Source organism: Vanessa atalanta, chromosome 4, assembly GCF_905147765.1.
Source record: "Vanessa atalanta chromosome 4, ilVanAtal1.2, whole genome shotgun sequence".
NCBI classification, from domain to species: domain Eukaryota; kingdom Metazoa; phylum Arthropoda; class Insecta; order Lepidoptera; family Nymphalidae; genus Vanessa; species Vanessa atalanta.
This window is the reverse complement of record NC_061874.1, coordinates 5,873,908-5,898,180: the sequence shown is the minus strand read 5'-3', so window position 1 is coordinate 5,898,180 and position 24,273 is coordinate 5,873,908. Positions and strand designations below refer to the sequence as shown.

Sequence of the window (24,273 nt, the reverse complement as noted above, 5' to 3'; positions counted from 1 at the left end):
TAGATTCGTGCAAACGTTTTCCTGTTTTTCATTTGCATGTTTCAAATAGGCCTATAGAAGTAAGTAAGAATGTCAGTTAATTGACACGCAAGGTGATTAGTAATTCCTTTTCCTATATTTATACTTAACCGGAATAGTAATATTTAAATTAATTGTAACTAAAATATCTGTTAAGCGGATTACAGGTTTCTTAAAGAGGTAGAAGATTATTGTAGACTTTGACCCAAATAACATAAGAGCTATTTGTTATGACTTATGAATAATTATTATCAGATAAAATTATCTATATAAATGTTATAAATTTTACGTCTTCGTTATATAAGTGATTTTTATTTCTAGGTTGTAATAAAAATCACTTTGTAAGTAAATTAATTCTTAAATGAATTTCTATAAGTGAAGTGAAGTGCTAGAAGCAGGTCTTGAAAAGTAAGTTGTAAGAATACAAAAAAGTCCACAATAGCTTGTATCTATCTTTTAAGGTGCACTTATAATAACAATTTGTAATAATTACAAATTATTAACACACCTAGGTTATTCCTTATTCTAATAATAAAGACAATAATATATTAAAATTATCACTTATGTTATTGATTCGAACGTAGAAGTGACGTTCGAATGATTACTTTAGAAGATTTCACCGGTTTCAAATTAAGTGCAACGAAAAATATCGTTTACTACGTCGGCCGGATAATTGGGGCGTAAGAATAAAATTTTGACTTTACTCAAATTTGAAACTTAAATCATAAAATGACAAATTTTATTATATGGTATACTACTACTTTTATAAACTAATAAATAAATAAACGCTATAAAATAAATAAAACTACTTCTTATTTACCGAGAGAAATCGGACCGGGTCGCTAGTTATTAAAAATAAGTGTATTCTTTATGCAAGTTTTAATGTTATTTAATGTTCCTTGCGTTAAATAAAATATGCAGTTACGGCTGATTGGCTCAATTTACAGCGCCATCGGAGGCGGATGATGAATTATAGGATAAAGCATGATTGATGACCGTTTAATGAGAAGAGGAACTCATTTAGTGACACGTTACTGAAATGCTGATGTTTTAGAACAATATAGAAAACTCAAACTTTTAAACAAAAATTGTGTAAATATATCAATACTAACTTACTTCCATGACTTCGCTCGCGTACATTTTAGTTTAATACGAATCGAATTATTTATAAGCATTTCAATTTAATCTAATTCAATTCGCCTTATATGATATATGTAGATTATTTATATATTTAAAGCAAATTACTTTAATTGAACATACATAAACTTATATTTAAAAATGATTTTTACTCATAACAATTTGCTTTATAATGGGTTTACTGTTCTTCAATATCATATGACTGGTTGAGGCTCATGAAAAAAACCCATAGTCTTCGGTCATACGCATAAAACCGCAAGCCCTAAATAAAACCATTGAAGCAAACTGTAAAATTCTAATAAAACCTGTGCTATGGTTTTTGTATTAGTAAGCGTAAAAAAATATGTTTTAATTATAACGAGACAAAGTTATATTTTAATACATTTCTCACTACTTTACTCAAATTTCTTCATCATTTTACCGATATCTGAGGTAAGGATTATCTAACTTAACAGTTCTAATGTTAAGGCATACTTTCAACAGAAGCCAAACTTAATTACAAGTTGAAAAGTAAAATCTTGTTAGCTATAGATAAACTGTTTATTTTGATGATAATTTTATGATTGTTGGACAAACAAACGAGCTAAGTCGCACAGTGAGTTATTTCGTAAATATTGTAATAGCCAAGTCGATCCAGAAAGTTAGAACAAGTGAATATCAGCCGAAGTTTGCGGGTTCAAGCCCGGACAGGCACCACTGTTGTGATGTTGTTGTTAATTACACAATTTTCATGTGAGTAATTTATGTTTATAATTCATATCATGTTTTGCGGCGAAGAAAATTATCCCAAGCATTGTAGCTACCAAGTAAAAAATTCACTTTTATACATTAGCCCGTTTTCGATAAGCCTGACAGAATACTCTCCTTAAATAGGAAGAGGAGGCCTGTAATTTTTAATTGAACTTAAATATTGTGTGAAGTAATGCAATGTTGACTTCAAGAAAATTAATCAAACCTGCTTAGAAACAATGTTTTATTTACCTGTAATTAATCACTGTCCATCACTCTTAATAAAATATGTGCGCTAGGATACGTGTTATGAAGATACTAATTTAAATATTTCGCGGTAGAATAACTTTTTTTATGGTGCTTACTTGGCACGTTTTGTCTTGTAAGCTTCTAATAATAACATCTTAATAATTGTTATAAATTATTCAGTATAACAATATGTTAAATGGTTACAAAGATAATGTTTGAAAAAAATATTTTTTTTTTGTAAATCGTGTTACGGTAATGATTGAAGTTTATGCAATAATATTTGAATTACAAGGTTAGGGCCGACGTTCCGGCGCCTTGATATAGGCTTTCATGTAATAAAGTTGGTTGGTTACCGAGATTAAATGTTGTTAGATAATGTTGTTTGTTCGCAGCCTTTTATAAAATTAAATGTAGTAAGTATAAAGACTGGCTCTGAGCAACTATAGATATCTAATAACAGAATACGTAGTAAAATAATAATTAGCATAAATCTGTAAGATAATTTGCGAGTAAATGTTTTCCTTATAGGTTACATAATTAAAATGATCGAGCTTTATGAGGAAAATAAAAGTCTATCTTAAAGGTTGACATTATACTATAAAATAGTTGTTGTATTATTTTATTTAAGGAATTCTAGAAACCATACAAACAATCAATTAACATCGACGAAGTAATCGGTGAAATTGAACGGCACCCAGTTTTTTTTAATGTAATAGGTAGGTAAATGGACCACCTGATTTTCAGTGGGTACCACCGCACATAGACATTGGTGCTGTTAGAAATAATAACCATCCCCGACTGCGCCAATGCGCCATCAACCTTGGGAACTAAGATGTTATGTCTCTTGTGCCTGTAGTTACACTGGCTCACTCACCCTTCAAACCAGAACGCAACAATACCAAGTATTGCCGCTTAGCGGCAGAATAGGTAATCAGTGAGTGGTACCTACCCAGATGGGCTTGCACAAAGAACCACTAATACCACTACATCAAGCATACATCTAATAATATGGCTAGTAATAGTAATAAATGAGCTTGGTGTATTCTTCCATTTTATGAAAGGACAAGAAAAGTATAATGATAATTTGTTTTCCTTTTGTCGCCTGTCAATAATATTTTATGTTTTAGGCCGTTTTACCGCAAACAATTCTCTGAAGACGAGCCGAAGGTTCAGTAATTAATTTAATTTTATATTTTTAAAGAAAATGACGATTCATTTATATGTCTCAAATAATATATATATCAATAAGCTGTTTGAATTTTAATGATCTCTTGGTATATTTCATTAAAAAAAAAGATTAATTACCTACATCAAATTATGAAGGTATAAAATGGTAATAGTGGCAACAAAATTATATACGGCTTTGTGTAGGCCTCTCTGAGTACCACCAATTCATCAATAATTCCATAAACAAGCATGAATACTCTGTATTGGTGTGTGCCGGTTTGAAAGGTTAGTGACCACACCACACGTATCAGTATTATATGATTTCAGTTTCCTTTGCTAGCACAGGTTTGATATTATAAGGATTGATTTTCCATATTAAAATAAATAGAAGTGATTCGTTGATTACTGCATTGGGCTAGTGGGTTAGGGCGATAAAAACTTACCGCGTTTTTATGTATATGCACTGTAATATTTCCAGCATAAACTAGGTATCCTCTCTTGAAAATGTCTGCTGTGGCCGTAATCGGTCAGAAAGACATTATCAAAATCTTGATCATGAATGTCTATTTTTATGTTATAATGGCATTGAAAATATGACATAAAAAGATGATAACTTGTTCTATTAACAAACACAGATATGTACTGCTTTTTGCGCTCACTGTGTAGAAATATACATCCACAATTAAATACTTGACTTATTTTATAACGTTCCGATAGTGGTGATTAATATGTGCGATAAGATCATGGACTTGTTAGGTACGTCCATATTTACCATTTATTAATATAACAAAAATATGTCAGTTTAAATAACTTCAGATATGTCTCTAGATTTTTCTTAGAAGAATCTGAAAAGATAAGTCGTGATTTCTTGGGCCGTGAAAATGTTCGCATGTTCTGTTTTCTGTGCACTAATGAAGAGTGTGGGCGCATGATTGCGCCATAAAAGATCTCCCCCGAGGAGGGGTAGCGGATGCATATATAAAAACGATACCACAGTTTTTGCGATCCGTATTGAGCCGGGGACTTCAGTGAGTAAGAATCGCATTATTACTTAATTTTCCAGTTATTTTTCCAACCTTTGGGCTATGATGTCATGTCTCGTGTGCCTAAAGTTAGGCTAACTTACCCCTGAAATCAGAACGCAACAGTAACTTGCTGTTTGGTACTAGAATGTCTGATGAAGATGATCATCACCTACCCAGATGGGCTTGCACAAAACCCTACTACCAAGTAGATTAAGAACTTTACATTGTATTAATATGTATAACTACTGAGATTGTGTGAAATATTACTTGTTTTGAAGTTAACGTCTATTTAACTTCAAAACAAGTAATATTATAGTAATATATCTAAATTTTAAAACATCTTTGCAATTAAACATGGATACATTGACCTTAGAAGGAATGATTTAGTTGTTTGAAGGTAAACTACGTTAGCGTTATTTAATTTAAATAATATTATAGTTCATGAGAGATTCATCTTAACCGACTAAGAATTTACATGCTATCGATAACCGCAAAAAACGAATACCTAGATTTTTTATTCGATTTTTTGGTTGAATTACTTACTACCATATTAATAAACATATGATTTTTTGTTAAAAATAATACTTCTTATTTTTCTCACTTCAATTCGATTATGTGTTTTTTATACCAAATTTTATCTTATTTTATTATTATTAAGTTGATAAGTTTGTTTGAAGTAAAATTTAAATAAACGATTTTGAATAGTTAATTAAATTAGCAGTTCGCTTGTTTTTCTGTACACATTGTGAGTTAGAACTATTGGCACGAATAACTAGTTCAAAACAAAATAAAACAAATAATTCTAAGAATCATTCACACATACCCTTTGTTCACATTACTTACCAAAGATTTGAATTACGACATCTGTCAGTCACTGCCATATTTTAAAGACAGGCAATTCGCCAAAGATGTATGCCAAATTTTTTAATTTTCAATTTAACTTTTTTTTTTAAATATAATATTTAGTCATAGTTGTTTTTGAACTTGAAATAATATGTTTGTATTTAGCCATTTGCGGATGTTGTATTTGTTTGTTCTATAAATTCAGATAAATACATGCATAAACAAATTACGTACAAGATTCATTTTATATCCAATATTTAAAGTTTCTACGTGAACCAATTATTATAACAAATGAAGTATATGAAAAATAGCGAAATAGTATATTGATCTTGTATCACAAGTATTCAAATAAGTGAAATATTGTAAATATCATATTATTTTATATTTAGGCGCCTGATAAATATTAATAGCAATTTTAATCGGCTTTTAGAATAATTAATAAATAGAGGGAAAGCAATGCATACTTTTCTACGCCACGTGTTACTTTCTAAGGTTTTACCTCGTTAAGGAGTTAAGTTTGTATTAGTCTGTATGTAACTGAATATATTCATAAGCAAATTGACGTAAGTATATTTCTTACGGTATATGATTATGTTGTTGTAGGTAGTTACATTTTTTTACTACGGACCTATCAAAACTTATAAAAACACGCAAAAACGTTTTAGTATAATTATTTCGAGAAGTTATTTGCTAGTGTAAGGCGATGGCCACACTGCGCAAGTACCCAGAACGTTATATAATATCACTATTTTTTTTTTTAAATATTTATTACGTGTACCAACAACTCATAACATTTATATTAACAGTATGAGACTTAGAAACTATCAAGACAAATTGATAAGTTAAATAAAGTTAAACAACGCAAGTAATAATTTATTACTAGTCGGAACATCTTTAATTACTTGTATTACAATAACGAAAATAAATTTATAAGGCCGATTTTTGCACTGTTGGCTAGCCCTAAGTGAGTTTTTCGTAACAGCTCCGCCCTTGTTTTTAATACGAATAGACTAGCGAAGCATTTTTACATATTCATAACTATGTTTATTATAAGTAGTATCCGGCTTAATAAAACGTATTTATTTATTTCGATTGAGTCTACATAAATAATTATTCATTAAAATTGAGCATTTGTAAATAACAGATCAAATAAGTGATAGAAATTAATGAAACTTCGATAAAATATTATCTATTTTCAGAGATCAACGGTTTTACCGAGCGTTTGGAGTTTCCATGATCTTGGATTTAGATGCTTCATTATTAAACTATTAAACATAATAACTCTTATCTTAAAATCATATATAACTTTTATGTCCATTGAAACTAGTGGAAAATGTTATATATTATACCATATATAAGTATTATAACACAGATAACAAACATAACCTTAAAAAACCGTTAGTAATGAAATATTTGAAGTTTTTATGGTAACTACTAATAAACATAAAAATAAAATTTTTAAGAGTTGCTACACCGCTTTTTTAAATTTATAACGACCAGTTAAGAATCTCGCAATTTTTGGATGAGCTTGAAATATTTTCAATGGGGACTATTATACCCTATTTGTTGTATTGACGACTACATACTTTTTTATACTAAATTATAAAAAATAAAATATCAATTTTGACATATTTACAAATCATTGACAAAAAGTCAAAAATATGTTATTAGTCACTAATTTTTATTAATGAATATGTAATAATTATTAAAAAATATGTATTTTGAGTCATATTAAATAAAAAAGTTTATTTTTATATTTACCTCGAAATCATAAAATAATCATGGAAGCGGATACTTTACCGGGAAGACGTCGTCTACCAAAACTAATGGCTTGTATGACACAGAATAGTCTAGAAAATCTAAGAAATAGAGCCTTGTTTAGTTTAGATGCATTAGACGCCAAAGGAATCCGAAGGTAAATCCAAAGGTCTCTATTACATTAACATATCCTTTACATTTACTTCCCGTTTTAATCATTATGTAGATGTTCTATAAAGTATAATATTTTGTTTGTCAATCAGACGCAAATTACCTCTACACGAATGCCTCATTTTGGAATTGAGGGAAAGCGGATATTCTGAATCGTCGGATTATCTACAAGATCTTATTTATGACAACATACAGCTTTTGGCAGAGGATGACATCGGTATAGTTGTGGATCTTAGGAAGAAGGAAGATTACCTTGAACATATCAGTAATGGCTTAATTAAAGCTGAAAAATATCGTGACAAAGGTTTTACGAAAATAGTATTCTTTAAAAATTTACACCTTTAAATTTTATATTGAATTTTTTTAATAATAATCAATATAATATTTAAAACAAATGCATAGAAAATGTATTAACTTTAAATGGATAACAATATACATTAAAGCCCTGACTAGCTACAATCATAGGCTCGAGTGGACCTTCATAAATCGTGCAAAAATGATACGATAAAGTCAATTAATTTTATACGAAGTTAAAGCTGACCGGTTTTTTTTTTATAACGTTACTAAAATACCAGTCTTTGCCATTAACATCGTTGGTTTAGAATTGGTTATGTTTCCTTGAATTAAACTATATATTAATATAATTTAAAGATATGATTACCACTAATTGTTATTCATTTAGTTGGGCATACAATTAATTTTAAGGTTAGAGAATATGAGTATGTGGTCAAAGTATAACAAGTTAATAATATACTGGGCCTATTAAAAAATTTTAATGTGATAGATTTAATAAAGATTATGCCAATTGGGTAAAACTGGCTTAAAATTGTAAAAGTTTTGTTTAATTTATTTTCATTGGGTTGGAAAATATGCCACTTTTTTGTGAGTCGTCACCACCACTCATAGACATCGGCTGGGTAAGAAATTTTAAGCTCCTGTGCAAAATGTGCTTAGACGCGGGAAAATCTTGAGAACTAAGATGTTATCCTTTGCGGTCCTATTTACTGGCTCACTCGTCCTTCAACCTGGAATGCAATATTACTAAGCATTGCTGGTTGGCAGTAAAATATGTGATGAATGGGCCTAACTAGATGTGCTAGCACAAAGCCCGACAAGTATATAGTTTATAGTAGAATTATTGCGATAGTGTTATTATGTTTCAACATTTTCTACTTAGAAAATACGAAGAAGGAGTGCTTAGAACTATTAAGCCTCGCATTATATTACTCTGAAAAAGGAAAAGGAATTTTGTGGCTCGCCGAAAAGTTCTTTTTAGCGTCCATAGCTGTTTCAAGTCAGTATTTAATAGATGGTGGGCGACAGAAAGGCTGCTGTAAATATCACTACGCTTGTTTCTTGCTTGATAAATGTGAGTTAAAAAGAAAAACAAATAATCTAATTGATTCCATTTTATCTAATATATTAATTAAGTACAAACACGATGAGATATTGTAATATCTATTATATTAAAACGTACAAAATATGCACAGGATATATTTTTTGTTCATAGAAACAAGTTTTACAATTAGGTATGTTCATCGCGGAGTTGATTGTTCGTTATTACTGTTATAAAACAACTATGCTTTAGAAAAAAAAAGTAGTTAATCATAGTTTATGACGTAGTAAACGATTGAACTACGCAGTATTTTTGATATAATATGTTGATGTGACGAATATATAATCAAATATTGAGAATAATATATATATTTTTTTCCGTTTATTATGTGTACTTACAAATTATATAAATCAATCAATCAAATAGTTCCAGGTGCAGATCCCGAAGAGCCTTTTGTCATCCTCACCGAAGTTAGAGATTGTGCTATCGGAAAGGTATGTCATAAAAAACGAAGCAGGGTTCGACAATGACAAATATGCCCACTAATAAACTTTACTGTATAGAAAACCATTTTCTTATAAAATGAATATGGCAGAGTAATATAAGTGATGCGTAGTTGGTCCTTCAGAAATAATATTCATTTAATAGTTATTCGATCACCAAAAAATTATTTTACAGCTAAGAATAAAATTTCGTTGACCCGGTGTCAAAGTAAATAAGTGTATTTACAATGCAAGAACCTTTGGTACCATAGTTGTAAGGAAATACTAAAGCCTCTTAATTTCAAATTGCTTAGTTTTGTAACTAGTTTTTTTTTTTACAAAAAAGGGCTTTTTCGCATAAGCGAACATGCCACCCTGGTTGAGGATTCTTAGGAGAATGCAAACATAATACATATTAAACTTAAAGCTATCTTAATTAATCTATGACTTAATTTGGACAACATTTTTGCGAGATTTGACGTTGGATCTGCCAGAATGACATTGCATTGTCCAACAGACTATATCTAAATTAAGTGTAGTTCTAATTGATTCGTTCTGAGCACATTCCAATAATACGTGCAAAAGATCATCAGGTACATTACAAGTTGTGCAGTTCGGAGATGTTGTTTTCCGCATCAGAAATGCAAACTTATTTCAATGGATGTGCCCAGACCGAAGCCGCAGAATTAATTTAATTTCATTAAAATTGATGTTACTGTTCTCAATCCAAGGATATCTGCATGGATGAGGCTGGATCGTACGGTACCAAATACCTTTCTCCGTAGCTCTTTCGTCAAAGTACTCTTTGTAACTAGTTAGTAAAAGTTACTTATGTACTCGTTTTATAAATAAAATCTTCATCTGATCACAATTATAATAAACAGGATTGGCTTCTAATCGAATCTGATGAAGGCGGGGATGTATCATCCGAAACAGTGTTCTCCGCAACTGCAATTCAACTACATCGAGTACTACTTAGCAAAGCGCGACTATCTCGAGATGTCGATCCCGCTAAATCAGAGAGGCTATCGCGACTCGCTGAACGTAGAGCAAGGGATGGTAAGTCTACTCAATAAAATAAAGCAATATGTAACTAGAATTAAATTTACATTAAAAAATATTTTTATTTCTTAAAGCAAAAGATACGCCAAAAATAGCTGAGGCTATAATAGAAATTGGCGTAAGTCAATTAATGATGAATAACTTGAACAATGCACACAAAACTTTTCTAAGAGCGCTTCAAATTTATGAACAAAGTGGTGATGTCAAAGGTTTATGCGAAACGAAGATGCACTTAGCCGCTGTCATGCAAAGGTATCTGTGATGTGTTGTTTAACCAATATGTGATACTATTTTTTAAAAATACATTTGATATCAATTTTTTTAAAAATTACCAATCAAACAATCTCTTTAAGTTAACAATTGTATCCTTAAGAGCGTAGTTTGTAAGCGTGGGAATTTATTTTTGAACATACACATAGGTACTTTCCAATAAAATAGTTGCATTATGCAGTGTTTCGTACGCATCCCCGGAGACAATTAGTTGCTTATTTTAGGTGCAACGAATAAATTAAATTTTCATTGCGCATTTATAACGTAGGATTTATTAAAATAAATTTAATTGCGAGTAATGTATTAGCTATAAGGTTGTCACTCGCAAACACAATTATAAATTATTTGTTAGCATAGGGTGCGGTCAGAGTGCATTAAGATGCTTAATATACATTATGATTTTTATTGTTTCAACCGCATTCGTCTAAATAATTTTTATTTTCTGGATATTTTAAGGTTGGTAGGTATACCGAATTAGGGCGTAAAGTACATAAATTTTATAAATAAAAATAGGTAAATATTAATCAAATATTTTTTTTAACAAACAAAAAACTAAAGACAAAATACTTTCTCATGGTTAAACAAGTCTTTATTAAAAAAAAGTATTTTTATGAAATAATTCAATTAAAATTATTTTATATTACACAAAAATCAGGGGGGGTGAGCCGTTAATGGTATCTGGTCATGAAAGGTACTAACTAAGTATATCATCAATACACAATGGAATGTATATTAACCGTTTTTTCTTAGCACTATGCACTATTTTAATAAAGCATTTAAATAATTAGAAATTAACCAGACGAACTAAACGACATGAGTAATGGTATGAGTTGGCGTTTATTTTAAATTTCGAATTTAGAGAAAAAAATAAGCAGGATAGTGCAAACATTACATTACATTCAGATATATTCAGGTATTCACTATGTTCATCCTTAGAATTTTGTACTTTTAATTCGACATTAGGGGAAAGAGGTTACCCTTCGTACCCTTTTTAGATTTGATTTTCTTACTATGTGATTAATTTTCGTATTTACCTAGTTTATGTACTTAAGTGTAATAAATATATTATAGTTTGTTACAAAAAAGTCCAAAACTATTATAAAAAGTAAAAATTAACAATTGCATCAAACGACACTCGCGCCACACCCTTATGCTAACTTATCTATGTGTGCGTAGACGTTTCGCGAAATTATAAGACTCGGCTCGAAATAAAAACTGACGTGCTCTCACCTTGGGCTCTGGGGAGGGACTGAAAATTTATTGACAGAAATGTCGAATAATAAGTCAAAACCGTCAAATTATTTTCTCCATACTAAAAAGTATGGACGACGAATGCCATAAAGTAAGCAATATTTAAATAAAAATTACTATAATATTGTGTGATATAATAGAAAATGAACATGGTAAATTTATTATTTACACTTTTGTGTCCCCATTTAACCAAAAATACATGTGTAAACTAGCCGCTAAATAGCTTATAAATGTTAATAGAAAAAGTCGATTTCAGTATTTGGAGTGATGTTGACGATGAATTTACTAAGTTATTGATATATATTTTATTAATATAATCCGGTGAAACTTGAGATATATCTATTCAGATACTGAATGTATTTTTTTATCCACAATCAATGCTCCAGTTTTAAGACATTTTGAAAATAGTAAGCACTATTTTAGCGTTCCGCAAGGACTGTCCTCTTAAAAATTCTTGTGAACCATTTCACGTAGCGTACTGTCTTAGTAAAGTTAACGGAGGTATACGAGTATACTCACCCAGTAATGTAATAAAGTCCCAGCTTCTAAATCCGTATAACGGTATTGTGATGCCCGAAATCTAACCTTAGATCCTGTAGTTAAATACACACAGGCAGAGAAGGAATCTTTTCAAGACCATGGGTACGGCAACAGAGAAGGATCCAATACCTTCATAATATATGTAAAATGTTGCCATTAATTTGCTCCTAAAAATATATTGTAATACTGTCTGGTAATAAATAAAAATATAGTTGTTAGGCACCACATAACAATATAGTCTTTTATCCGAAATAATTAATAAAATCAATCATATATCAGACTCATTGAAAGTGACTTGTTCGAACTATAACTAAACAATAGTCGATATGTTTAATTTTAAATAAATCTAATATTTTAAGTTCAATGAAATCGTTTTTTTTTTTAAAACTGTTATAATATATAATAATATTTCGAACTCATGGTAACTCCATCGAAGGCTTAGCCATTTTGCTTAAAGCAATGTAAAAAAAAATACCTTTAAAGATATTACTTTACTAACTATGAAATGTCAGAGGTAATACGCATTATTTGGACCTATTTTTTGCAATAATAGTATTTATATGTAAAAAAAAAGACAGTGTGGGTCACGTCTTCCAAGAAGACGACAAGCTCGAAGTCCAGCGAAGATCTGCTGATGTTCAGTAAAAAAATAAAATATAAAAACGCCAAAATGTATAAAAGTATAATGTAGAAAAGGCACGGGCAACTGTGAGCCCGTGGATGTTGTAAATACAATAAAAAAGTAGTAGGTATGTACATAATTAGATTATTATCATAAATAAATACTAAAAGCGGTTGCGTAATTATTGAATAAGGAATACGCATGGAAACCACGCTTTGAAAACACGAATAAAATGTTTTTCTAAAATTATTTAGACATATTTTTATACTTATTTGGATAACTCTAAAAAGACATGATTTAGAGTTAATATTAGAGCCGAGTTGGTACTACAGGTATATGGACACTTCCATATTGGAGTAGCTTGGTAGCAATTAGGCTTCAGCCCCCTTTCCTCTGGGAGAGAAGATATCTTTGCTAGTAGCGGGGTCTTTTAAATAATGTTACTTTCAGTTCTACTTACTATATATTTTGTTGATCGTTTAATTTACTCCTCATAATGTTTTATGTGAAAAACTTCATCAATATCACCAAAATCTATTGGAACCAAGTAAAATTGAATAGATAGTTTATTATGTAGGTAACTGAAAGTAAATTAATACACTAAATAAAGCCAACAAAACATAATAAACAGTGTCCTACGGGCTAATTAATGCTATTTTTTTATTCCATTATAAGCAAATTTGTTAATTATAATTCTGCATATTATTAAATTGACGAGGAACAAAATAACATAATCGATATTTATCATGGGTCATGTGCATATTTAACATACATTAATGTTTTAATTAATTTACTAATGTTGTATCATTCAATAGACTAGGCGAGCACGAAACGGCGGCTAAGTTACTTACAGAAATGGGCGCTTTAGCAATGGAACACGGCCTTCGGAGACAGCTTGGTCGAGCCTTACATCTTCTAGGAGAGTTGCATTTGAGACGAGAAAGACCTGAACTTGGCACACAACATCTCACTGAAGCATTTCAATGCTTTATGGGATTGAATTGGCAAAATGTATTTAATTTTTTATGATAACAAATAAATATATAGTCTATGTGTAGCGTTCTGAGTTTCTGTAAATTTTATTTTATTATAATATGCTTGTTTATAATTCAATACACCATTCTAATTTTGGCAACCCTTATTATGAAAAAGAGTCCGTTCAGTATTTACAGTTTTTATGAGCTATTTGAACAATTATAAATGTTGCAGCCTAATTTAACTTTTTTATCTAATTTTTTTAACAGCCAAAACAAAATATAGTAAAAAAGGATAAAGAGACATCTAGCGAGCTGGATGTTATATACAAAACTGATACCATAGAAATCTATGAAGAAGAAGCGGAACAATCTAGATTGATGATGGCTATATCAGCTGGTATAACATTTATATAATTAATTATATTAAAACAAAATGGTTGTATATATCAATAGGTTATTGTTGTTTAACTTTAATAATATAAAATTTTAACAAAATAATAACCGACTTAAAATTGTTTCTTATAATTTAACTGACATCAAACAAAATTTTTTTTTTTTAAATCGTTTCGTAAATGACGGCGTTCTGGAGTAACGTACACAAAAAATTCAACCGAATTGATAACTGATGATAAATAACATTACGAGCTGTTGTTATTTGGACTTTGCATAGAACCATTTTTAATAACACAACGCTCTTTTTATTTCCTGGGCTAAAGTCCTATATATTATATTATGTAACCTTGGGTGATGGGTACGTAGTCAAATTAATTTTTATTTAAAGCTATGTAGGTATAAGTTTAAATGTGATGCGATATTTGATAGACAATAAATTTAAATAATTAATTTTTTCCTCTATATTAATAATGACCACTATTTTTAATGGAATATGTGTATACATAATAAATGGATGTACTGGAATGAAAATTCCGGTTTAATATTTAGATATATTATGCATACTCATCATATTTATAATTATGTTACAAATCCAAAAAAATATCTCTTTATTAATAACAAAAGTAAATATCATTTTTGTAAAGATTTCGTTTAGAAAATAAATCATCACTTTTTAGGTCAAGAATTAATGGCATCATTTTTTAATTTGATAAGAGAGTCTGGTAAATGTTCCGTTGCAAAATTGAAAATGATTGAATGGAAATTGTCTCGTTCTGGTTGGTGGGTTACTAAGCAACATCACCAATTAGTTCCATGTATATGTCCTGTCCATAATCGGACACCATTGGATGTATTGCAGTATGTATTCATATTCGGAATGATTGTATTATTTATTATGATAAGTTTTGAGAGGGTTCTAGTGATAGAAAACGTGCTTATATATTTTAAACAAATGTCGTGGATAACCCGGGCAAGTAGGTAATCTCTGCAGTCATAATTAAAAAATTTTGATGAATTCTTCAAATTTAATAAAGAATTCTGATATATGGCAGGCATGTGACTACAAGCTAAAAGTTTCATCAAGTGAAGCATCGTGGTGAAACAATTTGCACATCCACTTCAATAGTAGAAGATTTTTGGCTTCGCAGATGGCAAATGTTTTATGATTTCGTCAAGATGTTGCAGATTGTCTTTAAATTAAGGCAGAATTTTATAAAACTAAGATCTATTGCATTTTTTATATTTTATAAGCTAATTTATAAAACGATTGACTAATATTTAAAATATGTTTTAGAATTCATCTTGGTAACAAAAATTTGATGACGGCTAATTCAGATGCTGAAGCATTATTGGGTAGAATAGATACTGTTGAAGATATAAGAAAACTTCGAAGTAGTATTTCTTAATTTTTCTTGTTATAAATTTAATTTGTATAATAAAAATGCATATTTTTATTATTTATCGTTTATTGCTTTATCTTTATCCTCGTAATATACATGTAATTGACTATTTACAACATATAATTCCTTTTTTTATAGACAATAGGCTTACGTTTGACTACAATCACACTCAATACTAAGTATTGATGCAGCCTAAGATGGATTCGTGCTTGCCCAGAAAACAACACATCATTGCTAAAGCAAAACAAAATAAAACTACATTTGTCGTACCTCCTTCGATCCCATGAATAAATTCTGCCACCTTTGATAAATTATCATTCTTAGTAATTAAATTAAGTATAATTTAGTCAGTACTGGTATCACATAATGTTAACTCTAGATATTGTAAAAATGTGCACACAGTTACAATAAATATTCAGGTTTTTGTACTATATTGGTACAGTTGTTTAGAATGCCTTTGCTGTCCTCTTGCGGGGCTCCAAGCGTACTTTAAATCCTTCGGCGCGCTTCAAAATAATATCAGCTTGAAGTTTGAAGTCAGATTCCTTAAGGTCGGAGTGGACACGGAAGTTTCTCAGGATAGTTGAAAGAATGATCTTCAACTTCAACATTGCGTATTTACGACCTATAATACGAGATATAGTAAAATAACAATACAAACAAATACCAAGACTGCATAAAAATGTAATATAAGAAAGATAAATTTATTATCTTACCGACGCAGCTTCTGGGTCCAGCAGAGAAAGGCACGAAAGCGTAATAATGGCGATTAGCAGAGCGCTCTGGCAGGAAGTTGTCAGGGTCAAACTTGGCGGGATTAGGATAGACATCTTCACGACGATGTAGTTTGTATGTTGCAATAACAACCGTGGCTCCCGCTGGTATTTTCTTGCCATTAGATGCTATTGATAAAAATAATAAGTGTTATTCCTAATTGTATTAATTTTCCTTTATGTTTCTACCAAAAGATAAACTTACGCATTGTGATGTCCTGTTTTAAATGACGGGCAATAATTGGTACTGGAGGGAAAAGTCGAAGAGTTTCCATTAGACACCTCTCCAAATACTTCATCTCTAAAGTATCTTGGAAGGTGGCTGGGCGGTCAGAGTCACCGAAAATTTGGTCTAATTCTTCAACAACTTTGTCTTGGATATCTTGATGAATTCCCATTAAAGACAAGAAGAAACTGCTTCCAGCAGCTGTGGTATCGTGACCCTAAAATATTTCATCATTTTAAAAATTATAACAAATAAAAAAGATAAAATAAACGAATATAAATGAAAATAAATACATATAACATGGCCTATGTACCTCAAACATGATAGTGTCTACTTGTTCCTTGATTTCTTCATCAGTAATTACAACCCCACCTTGAGCACTTTCCAGAAGAAGGTCAAGGAAAGCGAGACGTTTCTTCTGACCAACATCATCATCAACGTCTAAATCGTCTTTAAGTCCTGAAGATTGACCGAAAGAAAGCCCTTCAACAGAGGTTACTTTTGAAGGTAGACCATCTTTAGTCTCCGAAACTTCTGGGCTTTCTACGATGGTTGGTTTTTTGCCAGACTGGAACTCCTCCTTCTTCCTTTTAATGACCTAAAACGTCGATACAAACATGAAATCATTTTTTAACCTCAATAATTTATGTAATTGCTTAATATTTGACTTATACATACGTAAAAAAAAGGAAATCAAAGAAGCATACCTTTTTGGTCAAACCGTGAATAACATCAAGAAGTTTATGCTGCAGCTTAGCGTACTGAGTGAAATTAAATAAGAGGTCGGGTCTAAGCCAAATTTTAGTATGTCTTAAGTGCAAGATATCACACATTTTCATGACTGCCATAGCATATTCAAATCCGCTCTGGTCTTGGGTACTTTTGTTGACACCCATAGCAGTTTCTGCCGACAAAGTATTAAGTCTTATTATTACAAAACAACAGAGTAAGCACTAAGTAATAGTTAGATATTTCTATTTAAAAAAAAAATACCGTTAAACTTGATTGAATTTCATTTTTCGTAATCACTATAGTAATGGACAATTATACTCTGTCTACAGATGGTGATTATGGCCCATTAGCATTACGTGTGGCTGTGGGGGGTCGCTAAACTTGACACTTAATGTGTACTAACTTTTCCTTATGTCATCATGGTGAGTTAAACTACTTGATATACTTATACGATTCATTGCACAGTAAGGTCGATTTTGAAATACGCAGATTATATTACGAGTATTATAGCATTATCTATGTTTCTCTAAACGATAATGATTTGTCTTGCTCAAGAACAAGATTAAGAAGATTATATCTGAAATAATTTCCTAGTAAAAGATATGTGTAAAATACAATAATGTATGTGTATAAAATAATTTAATAAACTGGTTTCAGCGATTATAATAATTCGATGAAACGGAAGGATTTTCTAACAATCTTTTATTCCTGTGAATAAGGATAATTAATCTATAGACTAGTAATTTTGCCTCGTTTTGCAAAACATTGATGTGATGGAGTGGGGTAAATTCTCAAGAACAGTTCGTTGGAGCATGGCGGTCAGTGTTGATACTCGTATACGTGACTTGGCGTATAAATTGTTTTTTATATCAAACATATTTCGTAGCCGATCCTTGAGATAGAGATCAATATGACGTGGACGTGTGTCAAAAATGATGTAGCATAGTTTTATATTCGAAATTAATTTCTATGAAATTGAAATTTATTGATACATTACGTTATCAACATCGAAGATAACGTCCATCCAAACGAGATTTTTCGACACGTGAGATTAAACGTGAAATGTTATTATAAAGTAGAATTGTTATATGATAAGAATTTACGCGTACATTAAAGAGATGATCTTAATTATAAGCAATGAATGAAAACCATAAAAGTTGCACTTTATTAAAAGAATAAGACTTTTTTTTTTAATTTAAATTTAAAATATATACTATATTTTCTAAATTGATCGATACGTCGTTGAAGTTATTGTTATTGAAAATACCCTAGTATTTATATTTAAAATAAAGATTGGAAAGCTAAGAATAATAATAAATATTATGTGTCAAGAGATCGATCGGTTTCTATATTTTTTATCTAATACCCGTGAGAAAGAACTCATGAATGTACGTTTGTAATTAATATACTTTAACCCTCAAGATTTAATAAATGCATCCAATTTAGCCTTGTCTTTAAATAGGCGTGAAGTATTTTCTGCAGTATTATGATTAAACCTTATTAGTAACGTCAGTCGAAGCGTAAGTTGAAGGTAGCATACTAGATGTCAACAACTTCCTTGCTTCCGTTCAATTAGTCATGCAATATACACAGACGGAAAGATATTTTTTAAATATATTTGTTCATAAATTATAGCTTTTGAAATTAGAATAGAGCAGAAGGACTTATTTTGCCTAAGTATTCATACATAATTTTTATTAATATTTTGTAAAGTCGGCCAAGGTCTACAATGTTATTTAAAATTGACATTGAAACTAGACTTTTAGCAACGATTTGCATTTTATTACTACTCCTATTAATTATTTATTCGTAGTTAATATATTTTTTATTGAGATTTTTTATATAATACTTATAAATACCAAGAAGGATTTCGACGGTACATTCGCTCATGTAATCGTGGCAATCGAAGGATCCAGATTCTTTCTTCAGTTTGTTGACGACGGCTCTGGAGTTGGCGTTGAATAGATCGATGAAGCTTTTAAGTACATTTAAGTGGAAAGTCGGAGCGATCAATTTTCGGTGGGAACGCCATTTCTGACCTAAAATAAAAAACACAAGTCAAGCAAATGTAATAAGGCTTAAAATCGTATTCAATGAATCTGCTATATTAGTATTCAATTGAGACGTCGTAATGTTTGAGAATGTAGGCTATCTTTACTAGTTATATATTTAAAGTTGTATTTCGCTAACGCATTGTATTTGTTGCGCAATATTTAGTTCTTGAAATTATGCAAAAATATTATTTCGCTGAGTAATTTCTGTATAAATATAGCTGACGATTTATAAAACAGTATTCAAGTTACAAATACAGAGACCTTACTCTACATTTTATTATTTAGATACTGGTATTAGAATAAAGCAAAACTATTTTATGAGTCTGTCGGTCAATTAACTACTTTTGGATATATACTTTTAACATTATTTATATAATATGTAAATACCGTCTGCTTTTAATAAATTGATGGTAATGCTTACCAGTACTGATGAGCAGACCGTTTCCTAGCCAAGGCTTGAAGAATCTGTAATCTTCGGCTTTGTCAATGTGCACGTGGCTGCTTAGGATGACTTCAACATCACGAGGGTCGAACAGGAACACTATAAGCCTAGGTCCAATCCAGATCTTGACAGCATTTTCTGCATTGAACTCATCTCCTCTGGCCACGATACGTTTGAAAATATCTGTACATTTTTTTAAAGTATTAACTTTCTTTGTTTTTCCGTCTTTAATATAATATTTGTATATTGTAAATGTCTTGCCAGATTTTATTATTAAATTATAATGCTTGTTATTTAATAGAAAAAATATTAAAAAAAGATTTTGTAATATATATTTTCTTTTAAAAATAATTACGAGATATATTCGTAATGTTTAAGTGAAATAATTTTGTAAATGAATAATGACAAATCGTATTACATTTATTATAATATAATCTTAGAAAAAAAAATGGTTCATAGTTTGAGAAAAACTTACGAGTTACTAATATAAATGTAATTTTTAAGAGTAATTTATATGTTTTCTATAACAAATAAATTCACTTTAAGCGATGTATGTTTTCTATTTTAATACATACCGTCTGATCCTCCAGTAAATTCCAGAGCATTTCCAATGAGTGGATAGCCCTTGGGTCCGGCGATCTTTTCAGCGAGTTCATACAAATGCCTTCTTGACATGCGCCAGTACGAATACCATAAAAGGATTGCAGGTACTAACAGCACATAGAACAAACTGGTGGCTGCCCACGTGCTGCTACTGGCGACGGTCTCAGTGGCCGCGTAACTCATTTTGATATTGTTTTTCTGTTAAAATTTATGGAATATTGTAAGTGATTAGATTATAAAATAGTATACTAAGAAGGTTAAAACGATTGTGCTCATTGTTAAGTAACATTACAAACAAATTTGGTTAATATTAAGTAGGTATAATTAACCCTCGCTATAACGAATCATCTTAAAATTTACATATAAATACATTAAAATATTTTATTCTCATGTAAAATACTCAATAATTTTAATTTTCGAAAGACTCAAGGAATTAATGATCTAATACCAAATGAATTTAAGTAATAAATGTCTTAAACATTTATGACCTCAACATCAAAAATATATTGATTGATTTATTTATTAATTATTCATGATGTTACTTATCACACATTTATTTACGTCAACATTTATGTAAATTTTCTAAAATTTAATTACGTGTTTCCTGTATCTTTATTTTCGATTAAAAATGACGGCATGAATTAATAACAATTCAGGTAGGATTACATTTTCAACATAATTTTATTCAAAGGTATTTTTATATATTTTAATAAATAAATAACCTTCTCCTCTAATATAATAATCTCTTTCCTCCTCTAATTGATTAATATTTAGAAAAAATATTTGTCAAAGAAATCTCGTTTTTTTTTGTCTTTATTTTTGAACTAAATAAAATACCTTGGTTATAAATATGCCTTAAAAAAGGCGACGCAACTTAACGTAACTTAAAATAGATTACTTTAACATATAAAAAATCTTTGCATCTTAAAGTACACGAGGCACATAACAAATACATATCCATAAATATTTAATCGAATCTAAATTAATATGTATGACAGCAATTACAAAATCACAACTATTTCTCGATAAAATATGCATTAAATGATATAAGAAAACTCAGAAATGCAACGTGATAAGATTCTATAACTTACTGCAAGCTAACGTGCCAAAGGTGTAAAAGAAAAATAAAGGTTCAAAACATTTTAAAACATATTCATAAACAATATCTCTAAATATATTGCTCGAGGCTACAACATCTTACAGAATATTTCAATAAATAACAAGCATACCTATTATATTTATGCCTCACGGAAAATTTTAATATTGAATCCTCGCTTAAAACTATGAAACCTGTTATAAAAGTTGCTATATGAAGTTAGTACGATAAAAGATATTCATTTTCTTTAAATTAATTATGACACATAGAATTAATTATATTAATTCACTCTTTTTTTTATTTCATTATATTGAAGAATTTTTAGTTTTATTGTTTATTTAAGCTAACTTAATGAGCTACCAAAATCATTATATAGGTACTTTATGAGTTAGCCTTTTTTTACATTTTAACAAATTTTATAATTAACTATAAAGACCGTATCTTTTAATATATGATAAAAAAATTATGGTTTTTTTTTCAAGCATAAATTTTACGTTATTATTAATAATTGTGTAAATATGTTAATCATTTAATTACTTAATAAGTTTTTCTTTAAACCAATGTTTATTTTAAGATACAAGTATTTTGTTAAAATGCATGAATGATATTATAACAAGAAAAGGAAAGAAAGAAACTTTAAAATTGCAATAAATAATAAAGGCATGACACGCGGGCGTTTTTTTTTTAATTCATAATTTTGTTAGTATGAAAATATATATGGCCTACCTATTTTTTTAGAACAAATTAATAAAATCACTAAATAAGATTCAGTGAAACTCTTTACCTTATTGATCAAACCTGGTCATCATACAATTCAAACATTAAAATAACCACCACCTTTATAGATAGAAACAAAATCCATTAAAGAGGACTATTAAAATTTAAATTTAACACATCACACTTATAAAACTTTTTATAATCCCTACCTTTACTTATGTCCGGCTCACAAAGGCCTCACTACTAAGTCATTTATTTTGAGTTCTGAGGGGCGCGTATCACGCGTTCCGACTATTTACAAAAGTCCGGCGCAACCACCTATATACACGCGCTTGACGTCACGAATACGACATTGTGGCATAATATCTGTTCTATTTGAATGCGAATGTTTGTAAGTTTATGCTTGGATCAGCTTAAAAAAGAACTCGAATTTAAAATGTATTGAAGTTAAACTTATATCTAAACATAATATCGATGTTTTAATGGTCATACTATAAAAAAGTAAAAATAAGGAAATGAATTACATCGATTTGAAACATTTTACTCAATTTATCAGCCTAAGCCTCATTGAGTACATGAGGCTTAGGCTGATAAATCTTCTGTCTAAGAGATATGTATCATTATTGCCACCTAAGATTTTTTTACTTAATATATTTAATTATTTCGTTCTTTTTTAAATGAAATGATTTTTTTCCATTAGCTCATTATTACAAATAATATCAAAAATGCATTGGATAATATTCATTAATTCAGTATGATTTATATAGTTAGTCTAACCTTGTGGCTGCTCTTGTGGAGTTTTCAAGGTCAATCCGTACATGTTCTATAATATTTTTTTAAAACTACGTTTCATTCGTTCGAATAAGAATATTATAAATAATGAAGAAACAGGTTTTGTTTAGCTAAATAAGACATACTGTTTAGGGCTTTTTAAATCACAATTCATTGAATACCTTGAAACTTTGCCTTGAAAATCAACAGTTTTATAATTTCTCCTTCCCGTTCAATTTTCTTTCTCATTTATTTGGGATAATTGTAGAAAATAGATGGACATAACATCCTTTCGCAGGCTTTAACACGTGCCTGATGCCAACTTTTCTTAGAAATGCTTTTACTTTCGGATTCCTGAGATTTGTGACGTAATTATAACTGGGAAACAAGTACTAACTAAATTAAAGTCTCTAAACATTGATAAAGGAGCAGGCCCTGATAATATACTGCCAATATTCGTTAAACAGTTCACGCTTCTAGTCTGGTGAAACCACTTTCTTTAATTTATCGTGAATTATTAGGTATCGGAAAGTATCCATGTCTTTGGAAGAAAGCTCGAGTAGTTCCTATATTTAAAAGTGGTGACAGAACAAAATAGGTCTACAGTGTCAAACTTAGCAGTTTTTGTTGATGATATTTCGAAGTCATTGGATAACAATACCCACGTGGACTGTATTTATACTGATTTAGCTAAAGCGTTTGACCTCGTTGATCACAATCTTCTAAAAAAAAAAGTTTTCTTTTTAGAAGATTGTTTACGAAGTCGTAATGTCGTATGGGTTTAATGGAAATTTTCTTAAACTTTTAGATTACCTATTTGCAACACGGAGAAATGAATGTGGTTTTTGGAGGATATGAGTCAAAAACATTTGTAGCAACATCTGGAGTTCCACAGGGCTCCTGTCTGGGCCCAATATTATTTGGTATTTTTATTTATGATGCTATTAGTTGTTTAAAATACCGTCAATTTGGTTTTTATGCAGATGACTTAAAAATTATATAAATATAAATAAAATTCAAGATACTAATCTCGAAAAGCCCTTTCTGATCTGCTCGAACCTTTGGCTCTGCGTATAGATGTTGGATCACTCTGCATCCTCTACCGAATCTTCCACGGGGAATGTTTCGAGGAATTGCTTGGACTAATCCCGGCAGCTGAATTTCACCTTCGGACATCTCGTCAAAATTCTAAATTTCACTCGCACCACCTAGATGTCCGAAAATCTACAAAAGCGCGATTTTTAAGACATTTTCTGCTTTGCACAACCACTCTGTGGAACCAGATTACGCCGGCGGTTTTTCTGAACTGATACGACTTGGGAACCTTCAAAAAAAGAGCGTACTCCTTCCTAAAAGGCCGGCAACGCACCTGCAACCCCCCTGGTGTTGCAGATATCCATTGGCGGTGGTAATCACTTTCCATCAGGTA

The 24,273-nt window shown here is 30.2% G+C and overlaps 2 protein-coding genes across 2 annotated transcripts; one reads left to right on the top strand and one right to left on the bottom strand.

Annotated features, from left to right (window-relative positions):
- The first annotated feature begins 6,940 nt into the window (after positions 1–6,940).
- LOC125077973 lies at positions 6,941–15,436 on the top strand. The gene is made up of 10 exons (XM_047690107.1): positions 6,941–7,083; positions 7,190–7,401; positions 8,275–8,466; positions 8,860–8,927; positions 9,800–9,974; positions 10,052–10,229; positions 13,476–13,671; positions 13,905–14,034; positions 14,708–14,888; positions 15,325–15,436. Exons 1-10 carry the CDS (start codon positions 6,950–6,952, stop codon positions 15,434–15,436), a joined length of 1,578 nt encoding a protein of 525 aa, XP_047546063.1. The 5' UTR covers positions 6,941–6,949.
- A 42-nt stretch (positions 15,437–15,478) lies between these two features.
- Positions 15,479–22,415, bottom strand: LOC125078013 (cytochrome P450 4g15). Its single transcript, XM_047690158.1, has 9 exons — positions 22,283–22,415; positions 20,233–20,458; positions 19,637–19,840; positions 19,021–19,200; positions 17,137–17,333; positions 16,743–17,027; positions 16,409–16,646; positions 16,147–16,332; positions 15,479–16,055 (listed from the first exon to the last, which is right to left on the bottom strand). The coding sequence occupies exons 2-9, from the start codon at positions 20,441–20,443 to the stop codon at positions 15,877–15,879; spliced, it is 1,680 nt and encodes a 559-aa protein (XP_047546114.1). The 5' UTR covers positions 20,444–20,458; positions 22,283–22,415; the 3' UTR covers positions 15,479–15,876.
- Between the last annotated feature and the right edge of the window lie 1,858 nt (positions 22,416–24,273).

Excerpts from the sequence above, each read along its gene's own strand:
- LOC125077973 (XM_047690107.1), top strand. The coding sequence starts at position 6,950 with ATGGAAGCGGATACTTTACCGGGAAGACGTCGTCTACCAAAACTAATG. Across the intron at positions 10,230-13,475 it reads TTAGCCGCTGTCATGCAAAG|ACTAGGCGAGCACGAAACGG; the intron begins GTATCTGTGATG and ends ATCATTCAATAG. Across the intron at positions 14,889-15,324 it reads ACACCATTGGATGTATTGCA|AATTCATCTTGGTAACAAAA; the intron begins GTATGTATTCAT and ends AATATGTTTTAG.
- LOC125078013 (XM_047690158.1), bottom strand. The coding sequence starts at position 20,443 with ATGAGTTACGCGGCCACTGAGACCGTCGCCAGTAGCAGCACGTGGGCA. Across the intron at positions 17,334-19,020 it reads TACCGTCGAAATCCTTCTTG|AAACTGCTATGGGTGTCAAC; the intron begins GTATTTATAAGT and ends CTTTGTCGGCAG. Across the intron at positions 16,333-16,408 it reads AAAACAGGACATCACAATGC|CATCTAATGGCAAGAAAATA; the intron begins GTAAGTTTATCT and ends TTTTATCAATAG.